General features: G+C 39.6%; 1 protein-coding gene across 4 annotated transcripts in view; it reads right to left on the reverse strand.

Annotated features, from left to right (window-relative positions):
• PCNT (pericentrin) overlaps positions 1–25,286 on the reverse strand; it is a 101,606-nt gene that overhangs the window by 33,668 nt on the left and 42,652 nt on the right. For 3 of the 4 annotated variants that reach the window (XM_042874337.1, XM_042874335.1, XM_042874334.1), the window contains 11 exons: positions 24,155–24,319; positions 22,071–22,217; positions 20,695–20,846; positions 19,519–19,733; positions 18,855–19,069; positions 15,937–16,099; positions 13,073–13,216; positions 6,498–6,727; positions 5,885–6,004; positions 5,452–5,472; positions 2,775–3,002 (listed from right to left, as the gene is read on the reverse strand). In XM_042874337.1, the coding sequence (XP_042730271.1) occupies positions 2,775–3,002; positions 5,452–5,472; positions 5,885–6,004; positions 6,498–6,727; positions 13,073–13,216; positions 15,937–16,099; positions 18,855–19,069; positions 19,519–19,733; positions 20,695–20,846; positions 22,071–22,217; positions 24,155–24,319 (1,800 nt within the window). The remainder of the gene's footprint in view (positions 1–2,774; positions 3,003–5,451; positions 5,473–5,884; positions 6,005–6,497; positions 6,728–13,072; positions 13,217–15,936; positions 16,100–18,854; positions 19,070–19,518; positions 19,734–20,694; positions 20,847–22,070; positions 22,218–24,154; positions 24,320–25,286) is intronic. The other variant, XM_042874336.1, reaches the window with a different exon arrangement.

Genomic DNA, 25,286 nt, shown 5'->3' on the forward strand with positions numbered 1-25,286 from the left:
AGTTCCCTCTGTGGCTCTCACAATCCTTCTCAGGATCTTGAACGGACGTTCAAGAAGGAAATTCTTGATGTCATCCAGTCTCCAGTCAGCACCCCTTTAGTAGAAAGCCATTCTGGACTGGTATCAATGGAGACATCTCCCCCATCCACAAAGCACACAGGAATAAAAGGGAAACTACAGGGAGACAGCCAGCTGGGGTGCAACGCTGTGTCATCCTCACTTAATTTCTCTTGCAGGATAAAGCAAGAAATTACAAAGTTATTACCTACACTTTTGAGTAGGAAAGCACCTACCAGAGAAATATTTGTTTGCCCGGAAGGGTAAAACAAAAACTTCTCTTATCATCACGTGGAACTTACGGTATTCAGCAGCCTCTGAGGAATCCTGCTGACAGACATGACTAAACAGACCACAGCAAAACCCGAGTAACACTGGTGCCTATCTTTTAGCTTTCACATCAACCACAAGCAAGATATTATCCACACCATTCCAAAGCTTCTGATCACTGAATAAAAGCCCCCAGTGACAACATGAAAATCCAGATGGATTACAACAGAACCAGGCCGCTTCCTCTCAGATGTTCCTGCATTTAGTACACAGCAGAGCTATGTGTGTGCCATACTATTCCCAGAGCTCTGCACACAGGAGACATCAACGTTCTCCTGTTGCTATGTTCTAAGGTCTTGACAGTGAACCAACGACAGCAAGCAGCAACCCAGGCAAAAATCATAGCTTTATGTGCTTCACCATCATTATAAGAGATGCTTCTGGGTGCCCACATAGATAAAGGGTCTTTGCCTGATACCAAAACACATAGGCTAGCAGGCTCCTTAAGGGAGCAAAAAGAAGAGCTTACAACCTACTATGGCCCAACTTCTCAAAGCACAATCCTAAGAAAAAGCATCACTGTTACATATCAATGACTTGAACAACAGAAAGGAACTGGACAAGGAAAGAACAAGGAATATGTAACTCTATGCACGTGATGACAGGACAGATAGTTCCAATAAACGTGAGTTAAGTCACCATTCTTCATAAAAAGAATATACTGCCCCATATTAGAAATTGGTCTTCCCAGGCCTATTTCTCAGTAGCACTAGTCTCTATTATCTACACTGCGTATATTTTTGTATGTTGGCATTGTGGAGGCAGTGAAAATCCATAGCTGCCATTCATATTGAATGTATTTTTACCAAAAAAAATCTTGTGACAATCACACCTAGGGCTTATTTGTCACTTACGTGATGCACAAAACTGCTTAGTGATGAGGTATCACAATAACTACATTTGGTAAATCAAGTGGTGTAACTTTGTTTAAAATTAAAGACATGATTTCTCGAAAAATTTAAATTTGGCTTGTTTAGGATTTTTAGAGAACGACCAGTTTACTGGGTTATTCAGAGATCTAAAAGATGGCTTTAATTCATATGAATAAGGAAAACCTATTCAACAAAGTGCCAGGGGTTCAGATACAAGAGCAACTTGGAACAGCGGCATTGTAGTCCCCATTTACTTCAAGGCAAAGTATACAGAAAGCTAAGAGACAAAGCTTTTGCACGTTTGTATAAAATGACAGAACAGTTGAGGTTGGGAAAAGTCTCTGGAGCTTTCTGCTCTGAACCCTAGCTCAAAGCAGAACAAACTTGTCTCTGGTCAGGTACTTGGCCAGCCAAATTCTAGATATCTGAAAGTCAGAGAAACCACTGCCACTCTGAGTTCCTCTTTCAGCACAGACTGCCCCCAGTTTTCCTCCATTGTTTAGTTGGAATTTCCCCTGCATTTCTTCCTCCTTTCAAGCGCACCTCCAAGTCTGCCTATACTTTCTATAACCTCATAGTACCGTTGCAGGGATCTATATGACCTTCACAAAGCTAAACACATCCTGTTCAGCTTTCCCTCATAAATCATGTGCTCCAGCCCTTTAACCACCTTATATTGATGGTACTCTATTGAACTTGCTCCACTCTGTTGATGCCTTTGTTGCACAGAGAAATCTAAAACAGTTCTCCAGATACCATCTATTTGGCAATAGTGATATTGCAACAGTAGTACTTACTGAACCGAGACCAACCAGTCTATATTATACGTAACTGAAGTTATAATAAAAATACTTTGTTCACTATTTTTAAAATAAATAATGGAAGCAATATTTAAAGAATAATCAATGAAAAAGTGAATTTAGTTTAGATCACGCTACTCTGAAATCTTCAAACTTGTCATACACATGAACAATACTTAACCAAGGAAAATTGCTGGAAGGAAAAATATATTTATTATAATAACACAGGAAAGGTTACTCAGATGCTTAGCGGAAAGGCAAGAGTTTTGATAAATTGAATATAATTCAATTACTTAAGCTGTGATTAAATCTGAGGTAGCAATATAAAACACAACAGTTTTGGGAGCAGGGCAAATTGATCTGGCTCCAGAGACAGAGCGAGGAGAGCTACTGATTAAGCATATATAATTTTAGCACGGTTACTTACTAAATACCCACCATACTTTACAGTCAGTAATACTATCGCTAAGGATCTTCCAGAGAAACAAAGAGTTTTGATCCGTGCAAACATGACAGTTGACAATATAATAATGTCATAAAGTCCATAAAGCCAGAGTTTGTTTAAAACTGTGGCTGTAATAGCTGCCTTTGACACAATAGTCTCTCACTCCTGGATGCAAGAGATAGCTTCCAAGAACACTGACAAAGTTATTGACAGCTCCCATGAAGACAATGTCTGAATAATGCCTATCCTAGTTAAGTATTTAAAAATTACCTGTTTTAATTCAGTTTCTACTTTCTTCATTTTTTGAAGTTGTTGTTGCAAGTAGTTTACAGTCTTTGAGACTTCAGTACTGCTGTGCTCCAGTTCTTGTACTTGTGCCGCCAGTTTTTCAATCTCTTTATCACGAGCTGTAATTTCTTGATGTTTTTGTTCCTTTTCTAATAGCAGCTTATTGTAATCATCCACCTTCTGTTTTACTTCTGCTTGTAAAGATTCTACCTATACAGAAATCACATTATACTGACACTCAGGTAACATAAGAAGCTTCCAGTTGGAACCAGAAGGATTTTAATGCTAAGCAGGCAGAATATTGCTATGGATTAAACTAGTAATTAGACAATAGATAAATCAGAGATGGAAAAAGGATGAAAAAGTAACTTCCTGATATTTTGCTTTCTGAATGGAGGGGCTCTTCAAATACAAATTTGATTACTCTCATTTAGCATTTATAGTAGTCTAACAAATGTTTCATAGAAGTATACTCTGAAGGCCCAGTGGTCATCAACAAGGTCCTTATTTGCTGTATTTATGTATTAAGATTAAAAAAACCTCAGTATTACATGGATTATTACTAATAATATTGGATGTATTTCTGTAACCTCAGAACTAATTTTTATTACTTCAGTGAATTCCAGTTTAAAGGAAAATACCAAGAATTGAAAAATAAATATGTAACTTCATCAATGCCTCCCATGCAGAGACATTCACCATAGTCAATAGAGAACTAGCACTCCTTTACTAAAAGGTGCTTAAATATACAAAGGATGACAACTTGCACTTTCGCTCAGTAAGATCCAATCATGCACAGAGTCTCAGGAAAACTCATTCATCCCCATAACTAATGCGAAGGCAGGGCTAGAAGCATTGGTGGGTGACAGGCAGGAAAGAACTGAGTGTGACAGACTATATCATATCTGATAAAGTCATCAAGGACATGGAAAGCATGCCCAGAAGCAAAAGCAATGGAAGATCTACCGAAAGAGAATTTTTTGGTCAACACCATTATAAAATAAAAGCTTTGTTCAAGAAGTGACTGAATTTATAGAAGTTTCATTACTGTATCATAAAATAAAAATACTTCATAGTAATATAGAACTTCGTATCTCTGTTGTACAGATGGTACTAAAGCAGAACACTCTCTAGTAAAATACAGAGGAACACAAACAATTTAATCAATAAACAGAGCATCATAGACTAGTTAATACCAAAAGTGATTATTGTTACATTTTCACTTGCTTATAGACCTTTAATTATACATGTGTCCATACGGAAGAATCTGGATAGATGTAGATATCCGTACCTCCATCTCAAGCCCTCCCTGTGCTATCAGTAAATCAACAAGTGTCAAACACAAAATAGGCCATGCAGAAAAGTGTTTAGGTATAGAAAAGACTTTTAAACGTCCAATACATTCTACTGCAGTAAGATTTTGCCAGAAGTCATCAGAACCCCAGACACCACAACACTTTACATATGAAATTTATATTTTCAAATACCACCCCACTAGAAAGCTAGTGCTGCAATTCTGTAGATCAGAAAATACTTTCACAGCCTTCAACCCCATGGCAAACAATCACATGATAGCTCCAAGCTATCATGTCAGCACTTCATTCCCCAAATAATTCCACTCACATATACCTTGAGTGCATAGAATAGCAAACAATAACCATGAATTTGTTCTTATTGCTACATGCAGAAATTAAAAGCTCAAATGAACTGCTTCAGTGCAATAAGTAATTATTGCTATTATAGCTTTGTTAAACAGCTGTGTAGGAACTGTCTAAATCCTGATGCACATACTGTACAGATATATACACTTTACTTTCACTTGCTTAGTTACTTCCCTTGTGCCTTTTTCCATTCAAGATTTTATTCCTTTTCAAAAGAAGTTGTAAATGTTACACCAAATAATATTAAACTTTCCTTTACTTCCCCTTTACTAAGCCACTTAACAGTCTGACAGACTTTGAATTCTGTGAATCACAAAAAGGCTTTGGTTGAAAGGGACCTCAAAGATCATCTAGTTCCAACCCCCTGCCATGGACTGCTTGTCCCCACCACAGGGTCAGGCTGCCTGGGGCCCATTCGACCTGCCCTCATGCACCTGTAGGAACGGGGCACCCACAGCACCCTGGATGGCAGTGCCAGGGCCTCACTGCTCTCTGAGTGAAGATTTTTCCTCCTAACGTCTGATACAAATCTCTCATCAGTTAAAAACCATTCCCACTTGTCTTGTCACATTAAATCACACTCTCTCCTTTTAAGTACTGAAAGTCCCCAGTTTTCTCCATGCAAAACAAGCCCAGCTCCCTCAGCCCATCTTCATAAGTGGTTGTTGATCAAAGTGGTTGTTGATCATTTTTGTTGCTCTTCTCTGGACCTGCTTTAATAGGTCCACTTCTTTCTTGTGCAGGGGGCCCTAGAGCTAGATACAGCACTCATCCAAAAAAAAAAAAAAAAAAAAAAAAAAAAAAGTACTTATAGACAAGAAATTAAAATGAAAGCCCCTGAAAAAATCATGTCATTCTAAAACATGTATCTCTGAGTCAAACTGAAGCAGGCTTGACATATGAAGAAGAGAAAAAAGCAAAAGCGTATCTAATTAAGTAGAAGGGTTTGAAAGAAGAGGAAAGATAGGTTAAAGAGATGTTCATGCTGTTTTCCATACCTGTAGAATCAAGTCATAGTTCTGTATAATGTTCATTTATGAAAAAAGGAAGAAAAAAAAAGTTAATTTTTGAAACCAAGTATCAAATCAATGAGTATACAAACAAAAGGACTGATTTATAAACTTGAAATAGGACAAGCCAGAGGGACGAAGAATATCTTTTATGACAACTAGTGTAGTTGCATAAATACAACAAGTCTGGAACCCAGAAGCCTTTCCTCAGTTGTCCTTTGTAGAGAAATACCTGTGTTCTCCAGAGTTAATTTAAATCAGATGCATGAACTGTGAAGCTTCACTGTAGTTCATGTGTTCAAATAAAACACTTCTTTCTAAATAATGCAAATACTCTCACACTGAAGTCCCTTAAAGTCACCAAAGAGAATACAGTTTTTGGTATTTGACTCCTTTGGCCATTAAACATGATTTTACTCACCCCATGTTCCCTGGGCTTTCCCAAAGTCTGTAACTTAGCTGAAAGTTTTAACTGTTCTTCCAGCTTTTTAATTTCTTGCTGAAAATCATCACGTTCATGTTCTCTTTCTATAGCTTGTTCCTATCAACCCAGAAATAAGTAAAATAAGTAAAATACTTTTTAGAAACTTTTAATTTCATTAAATTATTGAGTAAAAGAAATTTTTTTGTTGATTCATTGATAGGATTTTTTTTTTTTTTTTTTTTTTTTTTTTTTAATTTTTTTATGCTGTGAAGAAGCCATGCTCACTTACAAGTAACAAAAAACTTACTGTAGTCCTGAAAGCTTAGATAAAGTTACAGGGAAAGACAAAGAAAAACAATTTAACTCCAATGTACATACAAGTTACCATCAGCAATTAATAAAAAGAAAATATATACATATATATCTAGTACTACTGAAAAACAATCTTGTTTTCAATCCTCCTTTTTTAATTCTAATCTTTTTCAAGACTAGAATACAACAGACTTATCTTTTGAAGAAAACAACATGCACTGTATTGTAGGGACGACTGCAATCACAAACTAGGAGTAGTATTTGTCACCTAAAAGCCATGAGAATATAGCCTGCTTACATCCATGAATTGTCGCTGGTTTTTAAGCTGTTTTTCAAGGACTTCAATTTGCTGCTTTAACTCAGCAGCCTCCATCAATTGTTTAGTCAGGTCTTGATTACTGTGCAGCTGTTCTTCCAGTTCCATCTCAAGAACTTTCATTTGAGAGCGTAAGTTGGAATGGTCCTTTTCTGCCTGGCACTCAAGTTCCAATTTCTCCTTTGCTAAAAGTTCTACTTCCTTGAGAAGACCTGAACAAGAACAAAAAACAGCAGTGTTATCAGCACAGGGTACAAAGATGGACCTGAGTTTCTAAGACTAAATTCAGGTACTTTAGACAGCAATAAAACCAAACTGGCCATCTCAGGAGATGAGGATTTCCGTTTGTTTAAAGACTCAAAACAAAGTGTCAGACACCTGACTGCCACTGTATCTTCAGAAACCATTTCCATTAAAACTGCCTTACCTAACCAGGATCCATTCAAACTCCCTCTCTCAGTCTCTCCCCCCCTCAGCCCCAGCTCAACACCCCTCCTGCCCCGGAGGTTCTTTTCCATGCACACAGGATCCTCACTCCTTCCAATTCACTCCATTTCAGATGTTCTCTATACACAAGTTTAAGATCCACACACTGATTTCAGCCAGCCACTCTCTCAAACCTGGGGAAAAAAATGGAGACTGCAAAAGAAATACCATAAACATGAAAATGTGCAAAGCTCAATACCAGTTACCACAAACTGATTTATGCCTAAGAACTGCTCTGTCAGCCTGCTGGATGGATGCACTGGACAGACTGTTCTGGAGACCCAAACCAAGACTCCGCATACAGAGAAAAGCTATCTTTAAGCAACTGTAGTTAAAAGTTACCTGAATACAAAAATAGAAGTGTAGCTATCCAGTACTTAAAGAAAAGTCATGCAAGAACTCTTTATTTCACTTTTCAAATGCTCCATTTTTCATCTTAAATGTTGTCAGCCACCGAGGAAAAACATGGCTGTGATTCCAGTAAGGACCTTAACTGATCATCTAGACCAGACCCCTGGATGGGAGAATTCCCTTTTCCAAGCATAATCAAATCAATTCACGTGACTTTTGCTCAATTCCTTCCTAAGTTCCTATTATAAACCTCTGCAAACAAACAAACAAACAAACACCTTAGGGAGAGAACTGAGGAAACTGTCCCAGTAGTAATGGCAATAAGCACTTGAACAGACTGACCAAAAACTGTGAAGTTTTTTTCCCTGGGAATTAAGAGGTTCAATAATGAGACAAGTAGGTTCTCAGTCATCATAGTCTCTCACTGTAGCAGCTCTTCTTCCTCTGCATTAAAAGGATACCAAAATACACACGGTAAAACTAAAAATTAATCAAATAAGAAAAACTAAATTGTACCTGATTCTTTAACCACTTGCCAGATTTGCTAAGTGCCCTTGGTAGCTTCCAAAACCAACTGAAACACAGAACTTCCCAGTGACAAGATTGCTTACCAGTTATTTCTTGTTCATGTGCACTGTCAATGGGCACAACACACCAGTTGGAAAAAAAAAAAACACATTTTCTTTTTGCAGTCATTTGAGACAATACGTTAAGTGCCCTTCTCTCCCTCACACTCAGATACATTGGCTCCAGGCTAGACCTACCATTTTAGGTTTGTTCAGCTAACAAATCACAAAATAAATGAAGGACTTTGAGGAACCGCTGATGAGAGAGATATACATATACGCAGCACACCTTCAAAAGCTGTACTGCAGCTATGTCTTTGACTGATAGCCAACAAGTACATTACAACTAAAAACTGCTTTTACAAACTCACAGCAATCTATCATGCTGTCTCCAATGCCTAACATCAACTACGCAACCATTGTGCTATACACTCCTCAACCTTTTTTGAATGCACTGTATCATAGTTGAAAAATCACATTAACTAAGATCCAGCACTTCCAAATCAAGCATTCATGGAGCTGTGGCTGTAACTGGAGCTCCGGCTGAACATATGCAGTAGAAGAGTCATGCAGCTGAACAGCCTCCACCACGATTTCCCCACAGACGTTTTGGACAAAGGAAGAATGGAGGTCAGCAAGCTGTTACAGATTCCAGTCACCTAGAAATACACCCGAGCAAGTTATCTCAGGCTGAAACAGAAGGTCCAGAGAGTCCCAAGGACAGTCTGAATTCTAATAGAATTAGAAATAGCAACTGCAGAAGTAATATATGCCATATCTGCACAATGGAGATTATCTTCTATAAGCTGTTTTGCTTTGCTAGGCAGGGGATTGGAATAGAATAGCATCCCCCTGTATCCACTAACACCTAATGCTCAGCAGAGGGTAAAGCAGATACTGATGTATGCAGACACACAGCAAGGACACGTGGACCGGCTCAAGTGAAGAGCTGACTCTTTTGAAAGCAAGCACAGGAATTTTTTCTCCCATATCATAAGTAATGTGGTACTTAATGAGCCGATGGCTTCTTTTAAACTTCAAAAGCAGAACTATTGCTTTTTGAGCAACAAAATGCTGATTAGATAAAACTGAAATAGTCACAGCCACCTCCTCAAACAGAAATGCAAGTTAAGAAAAAAATAACAGCTTTCACTTGGAAGTGAAAACACATCCAAAATTGGTGACTGCCTTCTACTCAATCTCTGTAAGCACAGTCTGTCTGAACAATTTCTTCAGGTTGTTTTTTTTGGTTTTTTTTTTTTTTTTTTTTTAAAACTGTGCATTCCTCTGGTATGCAAATACATTTTCAAGCAACAGGCTTGGGTCATCAGATCAGAGATTTGTATTTTCATGGGAAAAACATGTTATTTTATTTACACTAATTCAAATCACACAATTTCACTTTGGCAATGCCCCAGCACACTTCTCCCCCCACATCATTAGCAAGTAGCAAATGCCAAGCTCTAACTGTTTGTTATTAGCAAGACCATTCTATTCACATTAGTACTACTGAACAAAAAATAAGGGATCCATTTTCCAAGGAATAACCCACGCCAAACAACTTCACACAATATTACTCCTATTTATTCTTTCCACATACTAAAAAAACTCCAAACTAGAGGAAGAGTACCATGGATAGATGAGGCAAGGGAAAGGTGATGAATTTTAGTGCTCACAACTCATTAAAAATAACTGTATGAGTTCTAACGAACAACAAGGCCTGCAACGACCAGAAGAACAGCAATCCCCAGACACTCTAACCAGTCAAGTTAGAGTTTCTCTCTCCTACAGTCAACAGCAACTCATTTTTGGACACTGAGGTGGTTACCAAAAATATGTTGAATGAAAATTGAGGGAGAACTGAATGGTTAGAAGGAATAAAGATAACTGCCAAGACAGCCCAGTGCAGCATTGCAGCTCTAAATGGAATTAAATTGGATTATTCTTCCTTATTCACCTGAAACATTTATCTAGCTCACATTCTTTGGGGAAAAAGAAACCTGGGAAACAAAACTAGCAAATACATGAGCACATACATATGAATAAATTTAATTTAAAAAGCTTGTTAAAATAACCAAATCATGGCAGCTATGGATTTATAAGATTAACAGTGTTTGCTTCTCAGGAGCTAGGTACATACATTTTCATTTAAAAAAAAAAGATGCCCCGTTGAATTTGGCGTCTGCAAATTTTACATTACCATTAGAAATCAGGGTAAAATTTTGTAAATTTCTTGCTTGTTTTCTGCTCCTATGACTAGCTTCCATCATTCTGCCCTCCCTTTCTTTTTTCTGATCTACCTATCCATTAAATTAGATTTCTCAGTCACCATGAGAAACTCATGCATAATACAGATAGTGCCTACCTTTTATTCAACAAAAAAATACTTCTTAATTAGGACACATCCTATATGTTATCTTGTATGTTAATCCACACCTATAATTGGATTGCAGCTACCACAAAAATCCTTTCATATTTTAATCATGCAAGTTTGTTGCAACATGCTTGGTTAGTCACACATTTTATAAAAGAATTAGTAAGCTTTTCAGTTTCTCCCAGACTGAGATGGAAAATTTAATGCCTTAACTCCCATTTTAATTTCTATCAATGTACCCAAAGCAGGATTCAGTCCACTTGGACTCAAAGAGCTGGCATAGGTTTACAGTCTTCAAAATCTGTCATACAGTTCCATGACAGCCAGAAGTACTTGTGTTCAACAATATCTGAAAATAATCTTTTGTGTTTCCTTTGGGACATAACCTTTCATGCCATAATCACCTTCATAAATCAAGTATGACTTGCCTTCAGTATCATACCCCTGAATCTGCTAATATTCTTTTATCTTTCCACCAAGAATAACAGTTCTTCCCCTACTTCTTCCTCTGTTTATTGTGGCAAAGAACGGTAGATTTTTTTAAGCCAGGACAACCTGTGCGTGATATCACTAATCAATTTCCTCCTTATGTAATAGTAAGCTACTATTAAGATGTCGAATGAGAGCTCAGACAGACAACTTTTAATAATGACACATGAACAACACGAGTATTTTGACTGCATTATATTTGAAATATCGAGGGCAGAGTCAAATGGCAGAACAGGGAAGGTTGGTAACCCACAAGATCAGTACAGTGGTGGAATCCAGTAGGAAAAAAGGTGAAGAGCAGCAAGAGGAACAAGGGAAGATGAGGCAGACAAGAATTGCACAGAAGTGATACAATAAGGCTGTTATAGAATTCTACCTGTCTTTCAGACTACTATTGGTCATGGACCCAAAATCAAAAGTGGAGAAGTTTACAATCTTCTACTACCAACAGCAGAAAAAAAAAATCACAAGCAATTTGTTTCCTGATGCCTTTATTCCTGACCAAAGAAGGAGTGATGCAGAACTATCTGTTATATAGCTGGCTCAGACAGTACAGGTCTATGAATGTATCCGAAGGCTCATCTTGGCATTAGTAGTAACGGAAAGGCAGTGATCTCAAATGATAAAATCTCTACTGGGAGATGATTCACAGAAATTAATTTACAGAAGTATTAAAATGATATCAAGGGTGCAAACTCAAACAGTCAAACTACATAATGCTATTTAAATGATTAAGCAGCAACATAATCTAGTCTTGAGTTCCTGCATAATGCAATTCACATATTTGAATTTTCCTCTGTGAACCAAAAAAAATTTACACTGTATTATATGTACATAGCATTAAGATTCCTCGTATAGTTGCTAAATCACTGCTGTCACTGTAAAGATGTGTATTCCTAATTTGTAAAGCAGAATAGCACCAACCACCACTCACTAAGTGTTATTAGAGTCCATCCAGTATGTTGAAGAGTTCACCTTTATTCAACTCCAGTTCCCTATGTAAGTTCTCTATAGCCTGCTTAAGTGCTATCACATACTCTGTGGGGAGTGATACATATAGTGATCACATACTCTGTGGCAGTGATGGAGCAAGGACAGGAGGAGTTAGGTTATGTAGACTACATTGATTTGCCATTCTGGTGACTCTCACTGGCTCTTTGGTGAGTCAACCCTCTACAGAAATGTGAAAGATAACTTTGTTGGAGAGACCACGGCGAGGGAAACATCTCATTCAGTTCTTCAAAGTATGCTCTTTCTTTTAGAAACCTACCTACGCAAGCTTGATCTCTCAAATCTTTCCAGTCCCCAATACTGACAATGTGTATCATATTTTGACAGGATAAGGCCAAAGAACAGAGCAAAAGTTTAATACTTACTTTTATACTGTTAATATTAACAATTTTTTTGTTGTTGTTTTAATAACTCAAATATTCTTCCTAGAGTACATTATTTCTTCTATCATCATCAAGCTAACTTCACCCTGAAAGCAGCCCAAAGCTTTGAATCTGCAATTCATCTCTCTTCTGATTTGATAAATTCACTGCAGTTATTTTCACAAATTGGTTGTAGTTGGGAAGGATGTGTGAAGGACATCTGGTCTAATACTCTGTCTTGAGCAGGGCCACCTAGGCCTTGCTTAGGACCAAGTCCAGACAGCTTTTTCCTCCCACCACCCCCCTCTCATACTTTCCATTTCTATGTAACACTACAAATGTGATGGAAAGCACAGCGATAATAGGGGTGGTACTTTGGCTGCAGCAAATGAGGACAAGCCCAAATGCAGCCACTGACATAGAAATGAAGGAAGAAAGCCGCTTACCTTCAGAAGGCCTCAGGTATACAGGGATCTCCATAGAAATACCCTTGCCTCCACTGCCAACCCTAAAATGAGGTCTGGGAAGGGGTGGATCCTGGCTCCAGCCTTTCCAGTCACTCAGATGCATTGCACTGTATGCACTTGAGATCCCCTTGGTTGGCCCTGCCTTCCCACCAGGTGCTCAATCATTGGTTCGGGCCATGACTTAGCATTTCTGCTACAAATAGTACTACTCATTAACAGTACTCTCTTCTCAAAAGGCAAAATATAAAAAGCTGCTTTTTTTTTTTTGCTTTTTTTTTTTTTTTTTATACAGGATGACCCTGCCAAATTCTGTACTAGATGGAGCTGATCACTAAGTCACCCAACGGAAGAATGCTGCCTTCTCCAGTCTTGATGAACTGCATCGAGAGTTTCCAGTCACAATGCACTGCCATTTTCTTTTTTCACCACTGTTGTCATACCCGCTCCTTACCAAGAATTGCCTGCTCCTGGGTTAGTTCCTGGAAGCGTTCACGCATAGTCTCCAACTCCACAACAAGGCGACGCTCAGATTCTTCTTTCAGATTCAAGGCCTCCTCCAGTGCAGCTTTTTCTGCAACATAGCCTTCAATAATGCCTAAAATGCCAAGTTAGAATGTATATAAAGCAGCAGACAAATGCATCTACTGGAAAAATAAAACTTGAAAACACAAGTAAATGGTTTAATGCAAACAATAAAATCATAGAAAAAGGGGGAATTTCAAGATTACTTAAACTTACACTGTAGCTAGACTTTTTTGGAACATTCTAAGGAATAAAGCAGTGTTTTCCAATACATTTTATAAGGCTACCATATCACAAATTACCTCAAAAGAAGCGAAATGTATATGGGGCTTAGTTAAGCCTTGATGGCTTGGAATAAACTCAGAACATAGGACAGCTTGACACATCCTCTGCTGGGCTTGGAGGATAAAAGAAAAGGAATTTTTCCGGAAAGTAAGATCAAGTGCTACATTCAGAGCCCAAGAAATCCACCAATTATTCATAGAAAGGAAGGAAACATGATGCTGGAGAGACCAAGCAAGCCTAAAGGAATATGTTTAAAGAGGAATAAGCTGAGGTGCTCAGTAAGTGCTTTGTCTCAGTCTTCACTGGTGTTCAGGCTTCTCATGCTGAACCTCCAGGTGAGGGTGTGGGGAGCAGATTCTGTCCCACTGTAATAGCGGAACAAGTCTGAGACTTCTTCCTGAAACTGAGTTTATATAATCTATGGGGCCAGATGATATTCATCCCAGGGTTCTGAATGTGGTTGCCGAGCCACTCTCCATTGTATTTGAAAAATCATGGCTGTCTGGTGAAGTCCCTGGTGAATGGAAAAAGGGAAATGTTACTCCCATTTTTAAGAAAGGGAGAAAGGAAGGCCTGGAAATACAGGCTGAAGAGCCTCACCTCTGTGCCTGGAAAGATCATGGAGCAGATCCTCCCAGAAGCTTTGTTAAAGCATGTAAGAGAAAAAGAGGTGATTCAACACAGCCAGAATGGCTTCACCAGGGGCGTATCTTGCCTGACCAATCTGGTGGGCTTCTATAATGGAATGACAATATCAGTGGACAGGAGAAGGGTGGTGGATGTCATCTACCTGGACTTCTGCAAGGCCTCTGACATGGACCCTCACCACATCCTTCTCTCAAAACTGGAGGTGTGGATTTGAAGGATGGACAGTTTGATGGATTAGGAACTGGCTGGATGCAGCCAAAGGGTTGTGATCAGTGGTTTTGTGACTGGCCTCTGCCTTGACACAGGTGGTGTCCATCAGGGGTCAGTCTTGGGACCGGTGTTCTTCAACACCAATGACATCAAGTGCACCCTCAGCAAGTATGCTGATGACACCAAGCTGAGCAGTGCAGCTGATAAAAAACTGGAGGGAAGGAAAACCATCCAGGGGACCTGGACAGACTAGGGAAGTGGGCCCCTAATGAGGTTCAACAAGGCTAAGTGCAAGGTGTTACACTCGGGTTGGGGCAATCCCAGGTACAGACCGGGCAAAGAACCCCTTGAAAGCAGCCCTGTGGAGAAGGACATTGGGGTCCCAGTGGACGAGAAGCTGGACATGAACCAGCAGTGTGCGCTTGTAGCCTGGAAGACCAACTATATCCCAGGTTGCATTAAGAAAGGGGTGGCCAGCAGGGAGAGGGAGGTGATTGTCCCTCTCTACTCAGCTCTTGTGAGAACCCATCTGCAGTACTGTGTCCAGGCCTGGGGCCTCCAGTACAAGAAAGATGCGGAGCACTTGGAACGGGTCCAGAGAAGGGCCACTAAGATGATCATAGGGCTGAGCACTTCTCCTGTGAGGAAAGGTTGAGGGAACTGGGATTATTTAGCTTGGAGAAGAGAAGGCTCCAGGGAGACGTCACTGCAGCCTTCCAATATTTGAAAGGAGCCAATAAACAGGAGGGGGAACAACTGTTTATGAGGGTGGATAGTGATAGGACAAGGGGGAATGGTTTTAAACTGAGACAGGGAGGTTTAGGTTGGATATCAGGAAGAAGTTTGTCACACAGAGGGTGGTGATGCACTGGAACAGGTTGCCCAAGGAGGTTGTGGGGCATTCAAGGCCAGGCTGGATGTGGCTAGTGATCGGTGACCCTGAACACAGCAGCAGGGTTGAAACTTGATGATCATTGTGGTTTTTTTTTCAACCCAGGCCATTCTATGATTCTATGAATAGAAAGCAGATACCAAGATTAGGGAGAGAAGCTCAACTTGAAGGACTTAAATCCCAGAACATGGAAGCCAAAGATTTCCTTGCAAAAATGTAAAGAATACAGACCAAATCAGCATACCTCCAATCTTAACCTTCATAAGCAGGAATAAGGATGATGATATGCTGTCTATGATAGCACTAAGATCAACAACCTCAGTCTGTTTCTTCTAGAATCTCTTTATGCCTGTACTGCTGTCAAATATTGCTTTAGTTCATGATGAACCCTTCCGTGGTCAGACATGTGGGCTGATTTATAATGGGATTATTTTCTTTTCAATAATCCAGGTTCCCATGTTTAGACATACAGACACGCAAGCTTGTTTTTAAAATTATGGTGCTTTTCACACACAGACAGTGGTGTAAGTATAGGACTATCACACCTGTCCAAGGGAAATGTAATTCTGATTCAGAGGATTAAAGAGTAAGTACTAGATTTGCAAGAAATGACCCATGCTTCAAGTAACTTAATTTGAAATGCAAAAAATATATATATTATAGACAGGCAAAACAAATCAAGTACAACAAAAAGCACAAAAAGATACCATAGATGCTTAGAAGTATCAGTTATAAGCTCAGTTTTTTTCCTTTCTTACCTTCTGCTTTATGAAGCTCTAGTGCCAGCTGATTCTTAGCCTCACTTTCCTCACTGAGGCACTCCATTAGTTCTTGATGCTGACTAACCACTTGAGCAGTCTCCTGATTTCGACAAGCAAATTCTTCTTCAAGTTGTGCATGGATTTCATGTGTTTTTTCCAGCTAAAAATAAACAGTTTTCCCTAAGATTAGATTGTGGATGCAGATGCACTGTAAAAATAACCGCATGTATTTAAACCCAGATCCTTCTCTTACTGGGTAAGTGTTATCAAAAATTAAGGCCCAGGTTTTTAAGTTTCTTGGTATTAGCGTTCCTTTGCACTAGACATTTTATTGACTCCTTGTACGCACTTGTCTGTAGTTTCCTCACAAAACATCCTTAGCTACAAAAGCTTCTTTACTGTGCATAAAGAGAAATACCTTTCTGTTGGCCAAGTTGCCTGACCTGAATCTTGCAATTTAAGGCATCCTTGCACTTAAATTCAATAATCACAGAATACCCCAAGTTGAAAGAAACCTGCAAGAATCACTGAATCCAAACCCTGGCTCTACACAGTATCACCCAAAACTCAAACCCTACATCTGAGAGCATTGTCCAAGGGCTTCTTGAGCTGCAGCAGCTTGGGGCTGTGCCTGCTGCACTGGGGAAACCTGGAAATCTACATGGGGAACAGAATAAATCCCCCACAATTCAGGTGGAAACAGAGACCTACTACTCCCATCTAGACTGCCACAAGTCCTTGGGGGCTGGATGGGATCCACCTAAGTATGCTGAGGGAGCTGGCAGAGGTGATCGCCAGTTTCCACCATCTATAAGCATTACTAGTCAACCAGAGGGGTCTGAGAAGATTGGAGACTTGCCATTGTGACTCCCATCTACAAGAAGGGTCATAAGGAGGATCTGAGGAACTATGGGCCTGCCAGCTTGACCTCAGTGCCAGGAAAAGTTATGGAACAGATCATTTTGAGTGCAATTACGCATGTGCCAGACACCTGGGGAATGATGCCTGGCCAGCATGGGTTTATGCAAGGCAGATCCTTCTTGATCAAGTCCATCTCCTCCCATGAGCAGGAGACTCAACTGGTGGATAAGGGAAAGGCTGTTAATGAAGTCTACCTACACTTCAGCAAAGCCTTTGACTCTGTCTGTCACAGTATTCTCTTGGGGAAGCTGGTAGCCCTGGCTTCTACACACACACTTTTTGCTGGGTAAAGAACTAACTTGGATGGCCAGGCCCAGAGCGTTGTAATGAATGGAGTTAAATTCAGCAAGTTCAGTCACAAGTGGTATTCCCCTGGGCTGGTATTGGAGTCTGTCCTATTTAATATCTTTACTGATGATCTGGATGAAGGGATTGAGACCACTCTCAGTAAGTTTGCAGATGACAAGTTGGCAGGAAGTGTCAATATGCCTGAGGGTAGGATACTTGTCAGGATCTGGACAAGTTGGATTGCTGGGCTGAAGCCAATAGGGTGATGTTCAACAAGATCAAGTGCCAAGTCCTGCACTTTGGTTATTAGGCAATACAACAAGCCTGGTGCAGAGTGGCTGGAAGACTGTGTGGAAGAGAAGGATCTGGAGGTGTTGGTCAACACTCAGCTGAATGTGAACCAGCAGCGTGCCCAAGTGACTAAGGCAAATGGCACTGTGTTTGTATCAGAAATAGTGCTGCCAGTAGGAGCAAGGAGGCAATCATCCCCCTGCTCTGGTGAGGCCTCATCTGTATTGTGTTCAGTTTTATGCCCCTCAGTACAAGAAAGACATTAAGGCTCTGGAGCATAGTCAGAGAAGGGTGATGAGACAAATACAAAGCTTATGAGGAGTGCCTTACAGAACTGGGACTGTTCAATCTGGAGGAATCTCAGGAGAGACCTTATTGCCCCTTACAACTACCTGAAAGGAGGATGTGGTGAGGGGCCTAAGTTGCACCAGGGGAGGTCCAGGTTGGGTATTAGGAAGAACAACTCTGAAAGAGTGGTCAGGCACAAAAGTGGGCTGCCCAGGGAGGAGGCTGTATAGATGTGGTATTACTATATGTTTAGTGGGCAACATTGGTGGTAGGTGGACAGCTGGACTAGATCTTACAGGTCTTTTCCAACCTTAATGATTCTGCACTCTACACATTCCTAACGCATTTTAATATGGGACTGAATTTTCTTCAATTTGTTTATCAACGTTGAAGAAGCACTGATGTCATTTTTCTTATTTATGAGAGGTTTTATCACAGGCTAATTCTGTACTCCAGAAGTTAGGAAACACTTAAAAATTCTAGTTTAAATTTTCGTAAGGCAATCTCCTCCACGCAGGATTTGCTGTTGTATGGGAACTGCTGAGTCACGGCCTGAACCTCTGATTGATCACCTGAGGTGAGCCTTGAGTCAGCCAGAGGAGCACAGGTGAAGGCAATTCACCTGTGCTGCCGGAAGGGGTGGAGCCTGGCTCCACCCCTCCTGGACCTATTTAAGAGCTGGCTACCAGAGGGGAAGGATCTCTTCTGGAGATCCCCTCTTTTGGTATCTTCTGGTGAGCTCAACCCAAGGGTAAGCTCTTCCACTTATTCTCTTTTTGTGATCGTTGTCTGCTTTGCCTTACTCTCTTGATTATATTGCAATTATAACATCTTGATATCTATTGACTATACACAATTATATTGTGATTATAACATCTTGGTTATACAGCTGTAAAAAGAAAAAAACTGTTAAGTCTCAGTTATAAGAATTATTCAAATAAAGGACAAATTATCCACTGCAAGAAGCAGGAGATGCACATCCCTTGTACTACTTTGCCTGAAGATATGGCATGATATTTTTCCTCAGGGCAGCCAGTCCTACAAGGTGCTAACATATACAAGCCTCAAGTCAGAGTTCACATTTTTAGAGTAATTATGCCTTTATACAGAGGAAGACATTATCTTACTTGCTTAGCTGATTCTGTAACCAGTTCCAGAAGTCTTTCCACTGCAGTGCGCAAACGATCACAAATTTTCAGTATCATCTCTTCATTTTCATATGCCATTTCAGGCTTTGCAAAAACACTTTCATATAAGTATTGGCTCAACTCATCATACTGCTCTTCGGTCACTGGAGACAGCTGGCTGTGTTCCGTGAGAGTTTCATCAAGCAGTTCATCCACTGAAAACAAGCAAGCTACTTAAATGCACAGAAAAGTGACACAGAACTCATCAGTCAGATAACAACTGACATCACACAGCAACACTGCTTGGCCCAGAAGATATATTACGAGGTGAAAAACTTGTTAATACAGAGTTATTTGATGTTTACAAATCAATACAGGGTTTTGCAAGGCCTTGAAATATGCTTATACATCAGGAACTGAAGTTCTGTATCCATCAGGTTCAACTTCCCAGGTCCTAACTCCCTTAATCAACCTTATCAGGTTAGTATTTTTGCTACTAAAAGATACACTGATACGCTATCTTATGCGTGGAAAAACTTGGAAACATAAAAACACTGCAACAAGAGACATCCCTATTCAGAGCTTCCTCCATGTAGTACAAAATGAAAAACCATTATTCAAGAATATCAATTGACTGTTTCCAGTTATACAAACTTGCACTCACCTTTCTCTAGGTGACTCTTCTCTTTAGCTTTGAAGTATTGTACAAACCCTATTTCTTCCATAATACTGTGACTTTCCATAGAATCTGCAGAAGCCATACTGTTATCAAGGCAAAGACCAATCTTGCTACAGATAAGATCCTCAACAGCAATTGTGGCCTTCACCAGCTCCATAAGCCATTTCAAAAGACACTGATATGAGTCCTGCATTTTCTTCCTAGAACAGAAGCACATGAAACATTGCCAAGATGCATGCTTAGAGGCTTCAAACATACTGAAAACCTGACAGTCTAAAACAGACACCTTGCCATTGTTTAACAATTATCAGTGAAGATTCAAATATTTCACACACACACACACACACACACACACACACACACACAAACAAAAAAACAAAGAAAACAACAAAAGAAACAATACAGATGCAGGCTCTGCAAACTAAAATCTGTTTTCTCCATATTTATGGAAGCATCAGCAGGGAGAACGCATTTATTAACATAGTACCTGTAACACCAAAATAAATAAGGGTGTCCTGGCAGAGTAGACTAAAAAAAATTACACATATGGAGAATTTTAATTTGAAGAAAACATTGACAGTACTTCTGAGGCATGTAATACTGAAAAATTTCTGCTACATTTGTTCATGGAAGTTTGAACAAATAGCAGAAATATTCAAGTCAGGCATAGAACATAAAGAACAAGTCGTCTGTCATACTTTAATATCCTACAGGAAGCCAAACAATGGATGGAAGATCCAAGAAGCCCTGGCACGGCACAACCAAATAGTAAGCCAGTTTTTTGTTTGCTTGTTTAAAAGCGTGGAAAAGGAATTCTTCTGGAAAGCTATTCAACATGTTAGCCTCTCTCAGATCCACGTGTTCAAATAACAAATCAAACTGATCTAGATTGCACTTCCTAGGATACAGAAAGCTTCCCTAGCTTTTGCCAGGATTATAGACAGTGGTGAAACCAGAACACTAAATTCTCTATCAGACCAGAAGGGACTGTGGGGTGAGGGAGGAAAAAGAAACAACAACACAACATGCTCTCCATATCAGATAGGTTAGTAAAGCCAATATAATCATCTTTGTTATTTTGAGCTAGCTTAATTTAATTATTCATAAGAAATGAGAAAAATAAATAACCACAAAGCACTATCCAACCCAAGATGGACAAACCTTTCGTCTTTGGACTGCTCAATATCAGATCTCAACATGGCTACCAAATTGCCTCCTTCTTGGTTTTCTCTGTCCCGTCGCTCTATGAGTGTCTCCAGTTCACAGTTGGTCTCCTTTATTTCACAATTTAAAGATTTGACTCTCTTTTCCAGCTGTGGAAAATTCAATAACAATGCAACAGACAAAGATGATCACTTTGCACAGACTGTGAACTTCACTCCTACACTCCATTAGTTTCTGTATATTTACCTAATCATCACCCTCTGCGATGCAAACTTGCTTCCAAAAGTACTAGAAATAAAGGGCAGCAGAAAGACTAAAATGGGATTTTTTCTCTTCATTCTCCTTTTCTGATGTACATTTCATTTTAGGAAGCTGTCTCATTTGCATTCAGACTCAGCACACAGAAGCAATGCAAAAGCTTATAAACAGTTTGTTATACTTCAGTTTATTTTTGTTGTTCACACCTTAAAAATGCAAAGCAATGACCAAGGCACAAATTTTGACACTTGTACACAAACATGAATAGCAACCTGACAGAGTATGATCGTTCTCAGGTACTTTTCTTCTTTCCTTTACAAGCTGTGTATGAAAAAGACTTTTCTAGAAAATGCCTTTTCTCCTTACGCTTCTCTTCATGTGGCACCTCTATTCCATTAAAAGAATATGTATATCTATATGAATGCATATATCAACAGCAAAATATTCCAATATACCAAATTTACATTTTGATCAGAGCCTTCTGAAATGCAAGTGAAGACAAAAAATATTAATGTCTTCTACTTTGAGAACTCAAAGCCATTATTTTGATTATTCAAAAAAACAACCATTATAAGTTCCCTAATTAAGACAAACAATTTTCCATGCTTTTCCTCCATATCTTAAGGTCTCTGGGTAATCTAAATTACAGCCAAGAGATTTGCTTTGCAGGAGGTATAGAATTTTATTTTGCTTAGCAAACAAATATTGTCTTTGCCACTTCTGGAGCCATATTTCCCATTTACCTGTCCATACTCCCAAATTATAGGTCTGTTGGCCTGTCAAAAGCTAGAGCACTATTTTCTAGGGAAAACAACGCAATAAGTACAGATAGCATCAGTACATATAAAACAAAATGGTTAACATTCAACCTTCTCTTACAAAAGGGCAGTTTTCAAACTACTGTTCAGTTTTAATTTCCATGTTACAGTTGTAGCATTTCAGCTAAGAGACCATCTTACCGTAAGTCCATAATACACTGCACCTTGGAAACTAGCAGCTACTAGAACTACACACACATTCCTTGTATACATACCTTGAGACAGATGAAAGCACTGTATTAAATTACAGTTGCAGAAGAACAGCTGAAATCTAAGTTTAAAATATTTTCCACACACCTGGATAATTCTTGCTGCTTTTTCCTGTAGCTGTGCTGACAATGTCTCCTTCTCCTCTTGGCAAGCAGCCTGTACTTTCTCCCTTTCCTGAATTAACACTTGCTCCTGGTCATGTATTAAAGCTGCTTTTTCATCTTCAAACTCATCCTACATAAGTGACATATAATTTGAATTACACAAAGAAAGGGAAGAGAGAAAAAACAAAAACTATCTCCTCATAAGTTACATACAGTTTGAATTACAGTAAGAGAATAAAAACCACCTCCTTTCACATACACTCACTTTTTTTTTTTTAAACTATGCTGTCTCATTTCTCAGTTTAACTAGCAATAACCTACACAGTTTACACTTCGATGAACAAAATTATGCCAGAACAATTATTTAAAAATAGTTAACTATTTAAATGAACTTTCTTAATGTGCTTGCTAAGATCCCTGTCATTTCAAACTATTGAGACCATAACAAGGAACAGAAAAGGGAGATGGACAGAGGCAACTGCAAGTAAACAACACACATAGCGCAGACTTCCTCACAGGAAGTGATTTATAAGAACAAACTGAAAATAGCTAAATTGTCTAGAAGATATTAAATTGGGCTGGTGGGTTTGTGGGCCTGTTGTCCCCCTCATGAACACAGATTTAGGGATAAAACTGTGACATCGTCCTGCACCTCAACATTCCCTCAGAAATAGACTTCTAATCTAAACCCCCCTCCTTTAATTTAAAGCCATTCCCCCTGGTCCCATCACTATCTACCTGTGCATTAAGTTGATTTCCCTCGTGTTTCTAAACTCCCTTGATATACCAGAATGCCCCAATGAGGTTTGCTCACAGCCCTCTCTTCTCCATGCTGAACAAGCCCAGCTCCTTCAGCCTGTCTTCATAGGAGAAGTGTTCCAGCTCTCTGATCATCTTTGTGGCCTTCCTCTGGACCCTCTCCAAAAGCTCTACATGTTTCCTGTGGGGCTCCAGATTTGGATGCAGTACTCCTGGGGCCTCACAAGGGCAGAATAGAGAGGGACAACCACCTCCCTTGCCCTACCGGCCACCTCTCAGGATGGAACTCAGGATACCGTTGGCTTTTCAGGCAGCAAGCACACACTGCCTACTCATATTCAGTTTTTCAAATGACAAATCAAACTGATCAAACTGATCTAGATCCAGAACCTCTATGTCCTTCTCAGCAGGGCTACTGTCAAGGAGTTCTCCCAGCTTTTACACAAATCTGGGAGTACCCCAAAGAGCAAAGCCTTGCACTTTGCTTTGCCAAACCTCGTTATGCTTACATGCCCACTTATGAGTTTATCAAGGTCGCCCTGGATGGCATCCCTCTCTTCTGCTGTATTAACTGCACTGCTCAGCTTGGTGTCATCATCAAACTTGCTGAGGGTGCACTCAACCATATGCAAGTTGATCTATGAACACCAATATATTCCAGGTGAAAAATGCTTTCCTTGTTGTTTGGAGAAGTGAAAAAAAAACCTTTTTCCCCTCAAGGGATAAAATAGGACTTCAAAGCATGAAGCAAAACACAAGTAGTCATCTATACTGCCTCAAATCATTTGTGGAAGATGCTGAGGAGAATAAGTCTACCATCACCACTTCTTCAGCTGATGAGTGTATACTGCTTGATGACACGGCAAGGACTGTCATCACAGGAAAGAACAAAGAGCAACACTGGCATTTGGAAACAACAATACAAACCCCACCTAGAATCAGCAAGGCAGAAGAGCCACGTCCATCTATGATTCCAGACTCAACCAGCAGAGTGCCTAGCTATTAGCAAGACAGAAATGAACAGGCTTAAAGCAGTGTGAGGATTTCCTCAACCAGAACAGTTGTTTGTCAAAATCACTGAGGCAGTCTTCTTCTGTACTTCTCAGAAGCAGTACATCCACTAAGGACATGTCAGATTATACAGAGGAACTCTGAATAACTAAAGGTACCAGTTTTCCATGAGATCTTAAATCGGTTTTCTGCTTAGGCTGACAAAAGCAAGCAAACTGACTGGCACAATTCTTCATTTTCAGAAAAATAAGCTTTTAGTACATACTTTTAAGTTCATGTTCATTAAACTCTACCTACTTTCAGCTGTGCAATTTGTTGTTCAAGGAGTACTTCTGACTGACACTTCAACAGCTCAATCTCTTCCTGGAACTGAAGCTGCTGCTTCTTTTTCACTGCCTCAAATTGAGACAGAAGAGCTGTCCTCACAGCTTCAACTTCAGAGGCTGATGCAGAAGCATACATCTGCAGACAAGGAAGTAGTATAAAGTATTTTAACCACAGTGTTATAATCAAGGAAAAAAAAACTGAACTAAAAACAAACAATCAAGGCCTGCCAAAGCCTAGGAGAATTTTCACCATAAGTTGTCTCAGGTCCATACAGAACTGCTATTCATATTCATGCTCGCTATGGAAAAGCAAATTTATAAAAGTATTAAGTAATGAGAAGCCATTAGGTACCAAACAGTTCCTATATTCACAAGACCGACAAGTAAGATTAACATTACTCCCTACTTGTTTGATTTCCAACAGACATATGACTAAGTGTAGTGATAGAACAAGGGGTAACAAATTAAACTAAAAGCAAACAGATCTAGATTAGATCTTAGGAAGAAATCCTTAATTCAGAGGATGGTGAAGTCCTGGCATGGGCAGTCCAGAGCAGCTGTGGGTACCCCATCCCTGGCAGAGTTCAAAGAAAGCTAAATGGGTCTCTTGGCATCCTGATGTGGTGGGAGGTGTCCCTGTCCACAGCAGGTGTTGGGACTGGATGGGTTTTAAGGTCCCTCCAACCCAAGCTATTCTGTAATTCTACAAAGGAGGAAAAAAAAAAAAAAAAAAAAGAAAGAAAGAAAGAAACACATAAAGAGCATCTCTTGTAAGACAAGATTTCTCCTGTTGTCATAGAATTAATCATTAGGTGGCTGTCTTGTGTTATCTCGTGAGTGACTGTACTTCAAACAAGGAAAGACACCAAAAATATCAGAAGAGATCCCTCATATATCTCCTCAACCACACTCTTTAAGAAGAGTTACTCCATGAATAGAGAGAAGTCCTGTTTCTAGGAGTAAAAACTAAAACATTTATAATGAAAAGTACTTCCCACTTAATAACAAAACTTATTTCCTAGGCAGACTTTTCTTCCAAAAGTAAAGAGAGTCTGTAATGGGAACAGATACCAGCTCTAGGGCCTGACAATCCCTAGGAACAC

This window comes from Lagopus leucura, unplaced genomic scaffold (genome assembly GCF_019238085.1).
Source record: "Lagopus leucura isolate 7727_CA_CO unplaced genomic scaffold, USGS_WTPT01 Super-Scaffold_100012, whole genome shotgun sequence".
Classification (NCBI taxonomy): Eukaryota; Metazoa; Chordata; class Aves; order Galliformes; family Phasianidae; genus Lagopus; species Lagopus leucura.